Source organism: Rhinopithecus bieti, unplaced genomic scaffold (genome assembly GCF_001698545.2).
Source record: "Rhinopithecus bieti isolate Rb0 unplaced genomic scaffold, ASM169854v2 scaffold_17010, whole genome shotgun sequence".
Classification (NCBI taxonomy): Eukaryota; Metazoa; Chordata; class Mammalia; order Primates; family Cercopithecidae; genus Rhinopithecus; species Rhinopithecus bieti.
The window spans coordinates 1250167-1264409 of NW_016808932.1; the positions used below are offsets into that span (position 1 = coordinate 1250167).

Genomic DNA, 14243 nt, shown 5'->3' on the forward strand with positions numbered 1-14243 from the left:
GGAGGCGGAGGTTACAGTGAGCTGAGATCACACCATTGCACTCCAACCTGGGTGAAAGAGTGAAACTCCATCTCAAAACAAAAGAAAACAAAAATAGAAAAAGATGTGTGCAATCGAGGTGTCAATGGATGCGATCAAAAGGCCCTCCACTGAATTGGTACCAATGTGCGCCACCTCCTCCAACCCCAAGCCAGATGCTAGAGCCACCTGTTTGACCATCTTCACCAACGAGGTGGAAAGGTAGGTGCCAAACTGGATCTCACTGTAGCAGAACCAGTCTTTAAAGTACAGAGTTGGCTGGGTTTAGGGTGGAGGTTTGTAGGGGATTCTTGTCTCTCTTCCTTGTGTCAGTGCCTCTGAGATGTGTCCTCTGTCCTTGTCTGTGTCTCCACAGAGCAAGCTGGTGAAGTACTTCAGCCGGCAGCTGTCCTGCAAAAAGAAGGTGGCCTTGCAGGAGCGCAACGCGGAGCTGGATGGCTTCCCTCAGCTACGGCACTGGTTCCGGATCGTCGATGTGCGCAAGGAAGTCCTGGAGGTGACCTGGGGGGCCCCTGCGTCCCCTACCCCTTACTGGCCAGCAGCTACCCCCTGGGTTGCTCTTGGGCTGCAGGTTTCTGGCTGTGCACAGCACAGTCCCTGGCACATAGCAGGCTTTTAATAAATATGTGCTGGACGGAAACATTCAGGATGACTGGTGCTGTCTGAATGAGGTCATTGAGAGTATGCTTCCCGAGTCAGTCAGAACCCTTCAGCTCTGCCACATATTCACAGAGTCACCTCAGCTAAATCACTTCACCTCTTAGTCCAGCGCTGTCCAGTGGAACTTTTTGCTACGATGGGAATATTTTCTACTTGTGCTGCCGTATGTGGTAGTCGCTTGTGGTTAGGATATGTGATTAAGGAACTGAATTTTAAATTGTGTTTAACATGAATTAATGGAGCCCGTGGAAGCCATATTGAACAATACTGTCTTAGAGCATTAATATTCTCATCTGTGAAATGTGCATAATGATTGTCATCTCTTCTTAAATAGCCAACATCATAGAATGACATGATTTTTATACAGTGTTCAACTCAGCTGGGCACAGTGGTTCATGCCTGTAATCCCAGCACTTTGGGAGGCCAAGGCAGATGGATTGCTTGAGCACAGAAGTTTGGCACCAAACTGGGCAACATGGTGAAACCTCTATAAAAAATACAAAAATTAGCCAGATGTGGTGGTGCGTGCCTGTGGTCCCAGCTACTTGGGAGGCTGAGGCAGGAGAATCACCTGAGCCTAGGAGGTTGAGGTTACAGTGAGCTGTGATCATGCACTCTAGCCTGGGTGACAGAGTAAGACCCTGTCTCAAAAAAAAAAAAAGAAAAGAAAGGCCAGGTGCTGTGGTTCATGCCTGTAATCCCAGCACTTTGGGAGGCTGAAGTGGGCAAATCGCTTGAGGTCAGGAGTTCGAGACCAGGCCAACATGGCGAAACCACGTCTCTACTAAAAATGCAAAAATCAGCCAGGTGTGGTGGTGCACACCTGTAGTCCCAGCTACTCGGGAGGCTGAGGCAGGAGAATTGCTTGAACCCAGGAGGTGGACATTGCAGTGAGCTGAGATTGCACCACTGCATTCCAGCCTGGGTGACAGCACAACATTCTGCCTCAAAAAAAAAAAAAAAAAAAAAAGTTTAACTCATATTCTGGCACCAAATAGCATTCAGTAGATGCCAGGCTATTAACTGTTGTGGGCATCTGACATCTTATGTCCACCCTCAAAGATTGGACCACATTCTTAACATCTTGAGGATAGTGAGATTTTCTTACCCCCTGGGATCCCAGAGACTGATCCATTTGCAGTGACAGGGCCAAGCCAAACCTAATAAAACCAGCAGACATCACTGCATCTTTCATGCTAGGCATTGTGCTAAGGGCTTTGCACTTAGGATCTCAACTGCTGAGACTGTTCAGCCTCCTCGCAATGACCTTTTCAGTAGGTGTGACTGTTATCCCCCTTGTACAGAGCGGGAAACTGAGGCTCAGAGCTAAGTGACTAGTCTAGCTGGTAAGTGGATGGGGCTGGCAGGATGTCCAGCTCAGATGGACAGCAAAGCTTTAGGTTGGAAGGACTGTGCCTTAGCCTTGTTTTCCTGTTGCCTGGGCCTCCCTGAGCTGGCCAGAAGAGGAGCTTGCCCCCCTGCCAGTGAAACCAAGAGTCCTCTCTCAAGGTGCTCCCTGCCTCCTGCTTGAAGAGGCTTCCTGTCTTTTTTAGACCTTGTCTTCAGGGGCAAGAATCTCACCCAGCCCCACCAGATCTAAGAATCCCGAGTTAGATGCAGCATCACCCCGCTCCATTCCTCCAGGCCCTCACCCCAGCCCATCTTGCATATGCACATCAGACCATGCACAATTCCATATTTCCTTATTTCATTCTCAGCATGGCCAGAGAACCCAGATGAGTTTCTTGCAAATATCCTTAGAATGCATGGTCCTGTATAAGGACAGATGGCGTTGTATTTGCATGGCTCAGGGAATTTTTTTGGGAGGCTTCAGGATCATTTATCTATCAAGTGCTACTTGTGGGGGCAAATAAGGCAGAAACGATTCTAGACCAGGGGCTGAAAACTGGTGGCCCTCAAGCTGGATCAGATATGCAGACATTTTTTTCTTGTTTTTTGGCTAATATGATGCCAGGACATTTATTTTGAGCCAATACTTAAAAACCAAAAGAGTCTGCCTGAAAATCCCAGATCTCTGGCTTCACTCACAAAATCAGAAATGTTCACCATGGAACTGAGCTCCTGTCTGGCAGCGACTTGCTCATTTACATTTACCTGGCCTGCAGGTACCTGAGTTTTGGCTGTTGCCTTAGTCAGTGAGCATCTTGAGTCCAAGGTCACCACCCAGGGAGTGGGCGGGAGAAGACGAGGGGTTTCCGCTCTTTGTCTGCAGTTCAGCTATGTGTCCACCAGAGGTCCCCTTTCTGTAAAGTGACTGAAGTATGGAGAAAGCTCCAAAGTAAAACCGCTGGGTTTGAATCCTGGCTCCACCAATTACTTGCTGTGTGACCTTAGACAAGTGGTCTAACCTCTCTGAATTTGACTGTCCTAGTCTCTAAGTGGTGGTGATAAAAGTGCCTACTTTCAGTAGTCTTTGTGATAATAATCTATCAAAAACCTTAAAACTGTTCCATCCATTTCAGCTATTGTTACTACTATTATTTTATCAAACAGAGGTGTGTCTGCCCTTTTAGCCCAGATTGTTAAGAGTTTCTCCATTTTTGATGTTATAAAAATGTTACTTTTATGATTTTTTTGTGATCTTAAACTTGAGAGTAAATTGAAATTATATATATGTAAATCATAAGGTTAAAATGCACAAGTGAATCCTGAATCAAAGAGGTGAATCCTTTTATGTTATGAATCACCCCCTTCAAATGTGAGTCATTCTGTACCTTCAGATCCTGGACCGGGTGCAGTGGCTCATGTCCGTTATCTCAACACTTTCGGAAACTGAGGTGGGAGGATCGCTTGAGGCCAGGAATTCGAAACCAGCCTGGGCAATATAGTGAGATCCTGTCTCTACAAAAAATTTAAAAATTAGCCAGGCATGGTGGTGCCTGCCTGTAGTCTCAGCTACTCAGGAGACTGAGGTGGAGGGGGGGTCGTTTGAACCCGGGAGTTTGAGGCTGCAGTGAGATACGATGGCACCACTGCACCCCAGCCTGGGTGACAGAGTGAGCCCCTGTCTCTGTTTAAGAAAAACAACAAGCAGAAACAGGTCCTTGATCATCACCTTTCTTAAAGGGGCTCATCTGCAATGTGTCCCTATTTGAGAAAGCCTCTAAGTGACTCCACTATTGTTCTCTCTCTGCTGCCTGCCTGCCCTGGTGAGTTGAAAAGGCACTGATTGGGCTTCGACTTTTGCACCATAGCTCATATTTTTGAAGGTAATTTTTTTGTGCTGAGACAGTTTTCTTCTTTCTGGCTATCAGTTTAATGTGGGAGCTGTATCTTGTAATACACAAACATGTAATACACAAACATGACCACAAGAGGGTAGATGTATTCTGCAATACTGCCCTAGAATCACCATCCATATGCTACACCCTTATTTACTTTGGGAGGCTGAGGTGGGCGGATCACCTGAGGTCAGGAGTTTGAGACCAGCCTGGCCAACATGATGAAACCCCGTCTCTACTTAAAATACAAAAATTAGCCAGGTGTGGTTGTTGGTGGCTGTAATCCCAGCTACTTAGGAGGCTGAGGCAGGAGAATCGCTTGAACCTAGGAGGCGGAGGTTGCAGTGAGCTGAGATCATGCCATTGCACTCCAGCCTGGCAGACAAGAGTGAGACTCTGTCTCAAAAACAAAAAACAAAACAAAAAACCTTTACTTAAGTAATAATATATGTTAAGATGTTGAGTAGTAAGTGCTATAAAAGAAGACTCATATATACATACAGATACATATGCATAAATATAGAAGCTTGACAAATTTTGAGGTGTCTCCATATGATGGTGGCTGGGGAGACACTGTTTTGGGAACATGGGGTGGCGGTGAAAGTTCACTTGCCCAGCACGTTAAGCTGATAATCCTATCTTTTCTAGGTCCCTTTCCCCAACTCCACGGTAGACTCCAGCGTTTCTGCTTTGCCTTAGGATGCAAAGCCATGCCCCATGGGGCTCAAAAACAAACCTAGTTTCATTTCCAGCATGGAGCATGGACTTTCAATCCCTTTCCCATTAGGTTTTCTGAAGATCAGTGTGAGGCCTAGACTCTGCAGCCAGAGAAGAAAGGAAGCAGAGTGGGGCCCAGCCATCAGCGCACCTGCCTTTTCCTGTGCTTGCTCTGGGTTTGTGCTGGGATTTCAGATGGGTCCCTGCAGAGCAGGAGGCACTGGGAGCCATGCAAACGTGAAAAAACGGGCCCTGCCTTATAAATATTCGAGAGACAGGCACAGTGTTGACGCCAGACAGGGTAGTAATTATAATAGCACTAAGCACCTGCGCTACCATGCCAAGTGTGAACACTTAGGATTCCCACTTTATAGATGAGTAAAGTGAGGCCCAGAGAGGTTGAGCAACTGGTCAGAGGTTATCTAGCTAATGAGTGGCAAACCGGAGATTCGGAGACCCCACTGTTGTGCAAAGCGTTTGCACGGCGGAGTGTTCTCCTCTAGGCACCACTAGAGGGCGGGGTGGAGGCAGAGATGCTGTTCCTGCCCCACCGTTGACAATCCTCTCTCCCCTCCCCTAGGAAATCTCCCCGGGCCAGCTGAGCCTGGAGGACCTCTTGGAGATGACGGATGAACAGGTGTGCGAGACTGTGAAGAAATACGGAGCCAACCGGGAGGAGTGTGCCCGCCTCAATGCCTCCCTCTCCTGCCTCAGGAATGTCCACATGTCAGGTGAGCAGGCCCTGGGGTCGGGGATGTGGCGACTTGTCCCCAGAACAGCTGCCACGGTCCCTCGGCATCCTGTGCCTGCCATTGCAGGCCAGGACGAGACAGAGTCAACCCTGGGGGACAAATGTGGCACGCAGGAAGAGGCAGCATGGACCTGGGATTTGGAGGCCGGAAGACGCCGACAAGGGCAGCTCTTGGGTTTGAACTCTTGCCCCAGGACGACCTGCTGAGGTTTAGGGTATCTGGTGCTGGATAATTAGGGTCCGGACATGAAAATGTTGAGTGTGCGTAGGAGACCAGGGTCTTTTTACTTTAGACATGTTAAAGTGCCTTTGCATTTTGGGTCAATGTCTAGCTTCTATTTTTTTTTTTTTTTTTTACAGAAATGATTTGCATTCATTGTAACATAAACCAGAAAATAGATTTTTAAAAAAATCACCATAAGCCCCACCCTCTAGGTAACTGCTGTTATCATTTTGGTATATTTTTTCCTGACAAATGGATATATGTATACTTTAAAAAATAGAATTAGAATTACCCATACATATTGCTTAAATTTTTTTTTTCACCTCATAAAATAACCTCTGTGACTTGTATCAGTTTGGGGGCCAATATATTGTCATCCCTCCTGGATGTTTTCCATTAATTGCTCAGATACCCGTTTGTCTTTATTAGCAGAACATCAAATATCATCTTCCTGAGGCTTCCTGCTTCTCTCTAGCCTCATGATTTATCTGCAAATTCTGGGGCCTTTCTGTCCCAAGGGATGCGCTCTGCAAACGCCAGCCACGGAGAAGTGTTAGTGACCATCAGCACGGTTGTTTCAGTTCCCACCACAAGGTGTCACTGTTGAGCATCAGTCTGGCAGAGTCAGGTGGAGGCTCACGGATGCCCTTGCTTGATTCAACCTGCTTTTTTCAACAAGCATTTGTCGAATATTGTTCTAGACCTGGAGAAGTCTTCTAATCTGAGTGGCTATGGGGTGCCAGCAGGGCTGAGGAGGCAGCAGTGAACAAAATACAACATACTTGAAACAGGTCATTGGCCTAGTCCTCCATGCGTGACCTTTTGTATTTTTTTCTTGCTGGCAGATCTTGATTCAGGTACAGTCAGCATGAAAAGGGATCATGCAGCCGGGCACACTGGCTCATGCCTGTAATCCCAGCACTTTGGGAGGCCAAGGCAGGAGGATCTCTTGAGCTCAGGAATTCCAGACCAGGCTGGGCAAATGGTGAAACCCTGTCTCTACAAAAATGCAAAAAAAAAAGTGCCGTGTGTGGTGGCACATACCTGTAGTCCCAGCTACTCGGGAGGCTGAGGCTGGTGGATCACTTGAGCCCAGGACATTGATTGAGGCTGTAGTGAGCCATGATCACCCTGCTGCACTCCAGCCTGGGTGACAGAGCAAGATCCTGTCTCAAAAATAAAGTGGGGGTGCGGACCATGCACTGGGGGCTGTCTTATGCTTTGAAGGATGTTTGGTTAGAAGCATCCTTGACCTCTGCCCGTGAGATACCAGTAACATCCCCCAAATCAAAGTCATGACACACGGAAATATCCCCAGATATTTCAAAATGTCCCCAGGGAGGCACAATCACTGCTGGCTGACGAGCTGTAAAGGTGATGTTACTCTTTACCTCTAGCACAATGGTGTTGACTCACCGAACATGAGTGTGGCTGACACGGAGGGGCCTCTCAGTCACTCAGTCCATACAAAATCTACTCCAAAGGTGACTTTCTCTCTTTACCCACAGTGAGAAGCATATGAAAGTTTTCTGTCTTTAAAAAAAAAATTGCAGGCCAGGCATGGTGGCTCACACCTGTAATCCCAGCACTTTGGGAGGCCAAGGTGGGAGAATTGCTTGAACCCAGGAGTTTGAGACCAGCCTGGGCAACATAACAAGACTCTACCTCTACCAAAAAAAAAAAAAAAAAAAAATAGCTGGGTGTTGTGGCATGCACCTGTAGTCCTAGCTACTTGGGAGGCTGAAGTGGAAGGATTGCTTGAGTCCTGGAGGTGTCAAGGCTGCAGTGAGCTGAGATGGTACCACTGAAAGCCAGCCTGGGTCACAGAGTGAGATCCTGTCTTAAAAATAAATTGCACCAAATTACAATGTTATATCATAAACATCTTCCTTTGTCAACAAATGCATTCACTTCTTATTTTTAATGCCTGAGTACTAACACAATTTATTCAACCAATCTCCTATTTTTGGAAATTTGAGTTATAGCCATACTTTTCCTATCATAAGCAATGCTGCCTGATACCCCTGAGTGTTGTCTTTGGGGACCCCTGTGGCTATTCTTTTAGAGTGAATTCATAGGAGAGGAGTCTTGCAGGAAAACATTGGCATATTTTGGCCAGACGGGGTGGCTCACACCTGTAATCCCAGCACTTTAGGAGACCGACGCCGGTGGATCACCTGAGGTCAGGAGTTTGAGACCAGCCTCACCAATATAGTGAAACCCCATCTCTACTAAAAACACAAAACTTTAGCTGGGCATTGTGGTACACACCTGTAATCCCAGCTACTTGGGAGGCTGAGGCAGGAGAATCTCTTGAACCTGGGAGGTGGAGGTTGCAGTGAGCCAAGATCATGATGCTGCATTCTAGCCTGGGTGACAGCGAGATTGTCTCAAAAACAAAAAACAAAAACAAAAACAAAACACATATTTTAAGAATTGTGGTGAACATTGTCATATTGCTTTCGAGAAAGTTTGTACCCATTTATGCCCCCAGAATACTTGACAGTGAGTGTTTGAGGTTAGGTTTTTAATTACTTTTCAGAATTCACATTGTCTCATCAGAGAGACCCTACTGAGTTTGGCAGCATCCTTAGAAGTAGAGTGAGGTTCCAGTTTCTGTGAGAGAGGCATTTATGTCAGCCTTATGGGGGCAGAATAGTCATTTTTTTGTAAGATTCTGGGCTGCGCGAGACCATGAAAGGTCTTGTACTCTGATTTTTTTTTTTTTTTTTTTTTTGGAGACAGAGTCTCACTCTGCCACCCAGGCTGCACTGCAGTGGTGCGATCTTGGCTCATCGCAACCTCCGCCTCCTGGGTTCAAGCAATTCTCCTGCCTCAGCTTCCCAAGTAGCTGGGACTACAGGTGCATGCCACCACGCCCGGCTAGTTTTTTTTGTATTTTAGTAGAGATGGGGTTTCACCGTGTTGCCCAGGCTGGTCTTTAACTCCCGAGCTCAGGCAATCCACCTGCTTTGGACTCCCAGAGTGCTAGGATTACAGGCATGAGCCATCACACCTGGCCCTGTCCTCTGATCTTTTTCAAAATTTGTTTGATCCAGATGGACAATACAAGTACAATTTATATTGTGACCCCCTCCACACACATAGGTATACATACATGCACACCATGTAGCTACACATACATATACACAATTATAGCATGTTTCATGAAAGAATACTCCTCCTTCCTATGCATGATGGAAGACGATGTTGTAAGTCCATTCCTGTTCTAGGCTATATCATTTAGCAGATGCGGGTAATGTCCACTTTCTTTTCTTTTTTTTTTTTGAGATGGAGTCTCACTCTGTTACCCAGGCTGGAGTGCAGTGGCATAATCTTGGCTCACCGTAACCTCTGTTTCCTGGGTTCAGGTGATTCCCCTGCCTCAGCCTCCTGAGTAGTTGGGACTACAGGCATGCGCCACCACACCCAGCTAATTTTTGTGTTTTTAGTAGAAGTGGGGTTTTGCTGTATTGGCCAGGCTGGTCTCAAACTACTGACCTCAGGTGATTCATCTGGCTTAACCTCCCAAAGTGCTGGGATTACAGGTATGAGCCACCGTGCTTGGCCTGCCACTAATTTTTGTTTTTGAGACAGGGTCTTACTTTGTCACCCGGGTTGGAGAACAGTGGTGTGAACACAGTTCACTGCAGCCTCGACCTTCTGGGCTCAAGCAATTGTCCCACCTCAGCCTCCCCAGTAGCTGGGACTACAGGTGCATGCCACCACACCTCTCTGATTTTTGTAGAGACTGGGTTTCGCTTTGTCATTGCCTAGGCTAGTCTCAAAATCCTGGGTTCAAGCAGCCCTCCTGCCTCGGCCTCCTAAAGTGCTGGGATTGCAGGCATGCGTCCCCATGCTTGGTCAAGCAGCACTTTCATTACACACCTCACTACAGTTTGAACCTACACTGATCTCATTGATCCTCCTGCCTCCACATAGGCCTCCCTCTGGACTCTTCCCAGGCTGCTAAGACTCAGTCTTCTATGTCCTGCCTCAGATGCCAGCCTTAGGGCCACCGGCACATTGAAAGCAATGGCCAAGTGCTCCCTGTTTTCACATGTTCCTACAGCACTCAGCACCGGAGTCAGCTCAACTCAGACTTCTTAGTAAAGAATTGTGTACCCATTTCTGATCCTTGACACTGTACTTCACCTATGCTGTTCCTGCAGGTAATGGTGCCACTTGAAACATTTACGCCGGGCATGGTGGCTCATGCCTGTAATCCCAGCACTTTGGGAGGCTGAGGCGGGTGGATCATGAGGTCGGGAGATCGAGACCATCCTGGCTAACACTATGAAACCCCGTCTGTACTAAAAAATAAAAATAAAATAAATTAGCCGGGCGTGGTGGCGGGTGCCTGTAGTCCCAGCTACGCGGAAGGCTGAGGCAGGAGAATGGCGTGAACCTGGGAGGCGGAGCTTGCAGTGAGCTGAGATCCGGCCACTGCACTCCAGCCTGGGCGACAGAGCGAGACTCCGTCTCAAACAAAACAAAACGAAAGAAAAACCCCAAAACAAAACAAAAAAATAAAATGATGAAGCACAGCGTTATATAACATTGCAAATTTAAGGAATAATAGACCTCAGATATGTCTTATAAGTTGAAAAGATAGAAATAATGCACATCATAGCCTAGATCGTGCCACTGCACTCCAGCCTGGGCGACCTGGGGCGACAGAGTGAGACTCCATCTCAAAAAAATTTTTTTTTTTTTTTTTGAGATGAGTCTCCGCTCTGCCCGCCCAGGCCTGGGAGTGCAGTGGGCCGGATCTCAGCTCACTGCCAAAGCTCCGCCCCCTGGGTTTTAATGCCATTTCTCCTGCCTCAGCCTCGCCGAGTAGCTGGGGGCCTACAGGCCGCCTGCCAATGTCGCCCTGGCCTAGTTTTTGTATTTTTAGTGAGACGGGTTTTTCACCGTGGTTAGCCCCAGGAATGGTACCCTCGATCTCCTGACCCTCGGTGATCTGCCTGTCTCCGGCTCCCAAAAGTGCCTGGGATTATAGGCTTGGAGGCCCCACCCGTGACCCGCCCCCCCCCCCCAAAAATTTTTTTTAATGCTTACCTTTTTTGGGGAGCGATTTGTTTTTAAATGAATGCCTCTCTTTTCCACTAGACTGTAAGCTGCAAAAGGGCAGGGATCATACTTGTTTCTGCGCACTGTTTGATTCCCAGGATGAAGATCAATATCTAGCACATAGTAGCAGTTCAATGCATATGTATTTTTTTTTTTGAGATGGGATCTTGCTTTGTTGCCCAGGCTGTAGTGTGGTGGCACAATCTTGGCTCACTGCAGCCTCTACCTCCTGGGGTCAAGCAATCCCCCCACTCAGCCTCCTGGGTAGCTAGGACTACAGGCGTGTGCCACCATGCCTGGCAGTCTTTTTTTGTACTTTTTGTAGATACAGAGTTTTGTCACGTTGCTCCAGCTGGTCTCGAACTTCTGAGCTCAAGCAATCCGTGAAAACTTACTAGTGGCTTAAAGAACACAGTCTTCCTCATGGATTGCAAAACATCTCATGGTTTGGCTCCACTTGAAGTCCTACCATTCACATTTTCCCTTCAAGCCCTAAATATCTGAGAAATCTATGAATTACTTAGAGTTTTCTAGATGAGGCTTGGATTTCACATCTTGGTACTCACATCCCTCTGCCTAGAATTTTCTTTCCCTTTGTCCTTCTGGTGAATCCCTGCTCTTCTCCAGGCCCAGTGCAAAGCCTGCTTCTCTATGAGGACTTTCCTGGGCTCTGCAAACTGAGCTGACCGCTTGCCCTTGGCTACCGGAACACCAGATACTTCAGTGACTGCAAGATCTACACCGCGGAGCCCCTCCCTACCCCTGAAAAGCTGTGTGATGTGCTTGCTATTAATGTCCACCAGAGGGAACCAGTGAGCCATCGTCAAAGTATCTTTCATGTTTAAAATCCTTTCCTCCCTCAAAAATAGTAATTGGTTCCTTGAAGCTTCTAACCATCTTGGGAGTTGGATGGCTTCCCTTTACTCTAACTAAAAATGTTATCCCAGACTGAGGAATAAACTAGTATCTTTCCCATCATACTCTTACTTCTTGAGGGTGATATTGTATTCATCTTAAAAGCCCAGCTCAACCCAGAGCTGGCGTTTCCTACAGTGATGAAATCAGGTTTTTAAAATTCTGGCCCAAAGTGCGGACTGGATGCATGTTTGTTAAATGACAGAAGACAAGTTGTATTGAGGAACTCACATAGAGACCAAGGATATGGCAGCAAGGCTGCTTTGTGCCTGGCCAAGAATATGTCATCTCTCTCTCTCTGTCCCTCTCTCTCTCTCTCTGTCCCTCTTTGTCTCTCTCTCTCTGTCTCTCAGAGGATGGAAGTAGCTTTATTTTAGAGATGTTAATGCTAATCTTAGTTTTCTCCTTGGGCTTTAGGGATATCTTTATTTTCCAGTGCCCAAGGAGCCCAGAAGATAGGAAATCTTAACTCATTTTTCTCTTCTCATAGCTTGTTAGATCAGCCTTAGCCTGAAACCAAAGAATACTCATCCATTCATTTAGCAAGATCAAAGGATCCCAGAGCCAGGATAACTTAACCTTTCCTTATCATGGTAACTATGGCCTGAAACCAAAAAACCATTATTCACTCATTCAGTGAAATTTGTTGCATGGTTATTCTATGCCAGGTGCTCTTCTGATCTCTAGAAATGCATGCTGAGGTGTGTGTCCCCATAAAGTTTACTTTCTATTGTGGGGGGCTGGGGCGCAGACAATGAATTATTGTCCTAATGAGCACGTACCTTATGCAGTGTATGAGAATAAGTGCCGAGGATTAAAGAAGACGTGCAGCAGGCTAAGCGGGGTTGGTAGTGCCCTCTGGAATGGAGGAACTGGTCATCATATTAAATAAGGCGGCTAGAGCAGGCTCCATTCTCGTTCTCCTTTCTCCTTCTTAGTCCTCAATCATTTTCTAAGAGTATGGAATCTGGAGTCCAACAAACTTGGGTTTCAGTTCTGGCTCTGCCACCCATTAGCTGTGACTGTGGATAGGACATATTATGATTCTGTGCTTAGTTTCCTAAGCAGTAGGATGGGAATGATGATCATTTGAGCCACATTGGTTGTTGGGAGCATTACATGAGATGATACAGGCAAATCACCACCACTACCATCACAATTATTAGCACCATCACCACCAATGCCACCATCACCATTGTTACCACCATCACCACCCACCACCATCACCAATACCACCATCACCACCACTAATACCATCACCACCACCACCATCACCCACCACCATCACCACCCACCACCATCACCACCACCATCTCCACCACCCACCACCATCACCACCATCACCACCACCACCATTGTTACCACCATCACCACCCACCACCATCATCATTACCACCATCATCACCATCACCACCCACGACCATCACCATTGTTACCACCATCACCACCCACCACCATCACCATCACCACCACCACCACCACCACCAATACCACCATCACCACCCACCACCATGACCATTGTTACCACCATCACCACCCACCACCATCACCATCACCATTGTTACTACCATCACCACCCACCACCACCACCAATACCACCATCACCACCCACCACCATCACCACCCACCACCATCACCCAACATCATCATCATTACCACCATCATCACCATCACCAGGCTCCTCCAGCCTTTTTCTTCCCCCAGCTCACTTTCTCCACTTCTCCTCCTCCTCCTCCTCTCTTTTTTCCTCCAAGGGCCCCTTCCAAGGGGCTTCAGCCTTTCTAATCCAGCTCTCTCATTGTTTCTCTTCCCTCTGAGCCACGGTCTCCCTCAGCACTGCTGCTGCTTTTGAGACTACTTCCCTTCTGTCTGGCTTGATTATTCTCTAGAGGTAACCATTCCCTGGCCACAAAAATAAAGGCCACAAACCATTTCTCTGTGGACCCAGCCCCAGTTTCCCCTGTGGTTACTACAGACTGAGGTCCTGGGGTGAAATTGATTTGGCTGCAGGAAGAGCACATTCTCACCATTTGCCTCCACCTCCCTCTCCATTCCAAGACTGGGGACTTCAGCATCTGAGGACAGCAGGGTCCCTTCCTAGACTTTCCTCTCCTGGGCCACAGCTGTCTTATCAGAAGAGAGCCTGGCAGAGACATGGCCCAGCTCTCAGAGTGCTGTTGCTGTGGCCGCCTTCCTCTTTTCTGCTGTTCTTTTTCTCTCTCTCCTCTTCTTTTTGGCATTTTGATGGTTTTCAGCCTCATAATTTGTGGTCATCTGCATCTTTCCTTTCCCACGGAAAAGCCTCTGGTCAAGATAATGGAAGATCTTTGCTGTGGTTATTGTTTTCCTTTTTAAAAATGAATATGCTTATGTAAGAATAATGGGAGATCTTGCTTTCCTTCCTCCTCCCCTTCCTTCTTTTCTACCTTTCCCTCCTTTTCCCCCTCCCACCCGTGTTTATCCAGCACTTTCTCTGCATCTGGCACACAAAGTATTGGGTTCCAGGGCTCAGGGACTTTCTCAGGACTTCAGGATTGAACTGAGACCTGAAGGGGAGGGGAAGTCTTAATGACTGGGAGTGATGGGAACACTCAGAAGTGCCTTGGGACGGGAGGGAGGG

The 14243-nt window shown here is 47.3% G+C and overlaps 1 protein-coding gene across 3 annotated transcripts in view; it reads left to right on the forward strand.

The window, feature by feature from the left end:
• Positions 1-14243, forward strand: part of KSR2 (kinase suppressor of ras 2) — a 516345-nt gene that overhangs the window by 110550 nt on the left and 391552 nt on the right. For 2 of the 3 annotated variants that reach the window (XM_017887889.1, XM_017887888.1), the window contains exons 2-3: positions 395-535; positions 5239-5389. In XM_017887889.1, the coding sequence (XP_017743378.1) occupies positions 395-535; positions 5239-5389 (292 nt within the window). Of the gene's footprint in view, positions 1-394; positions 536-5238; positions 5390-14243 lie in introns of those variants that run through there. The other variant, XM_017887887.1, reaches the window with a different exon arrangement.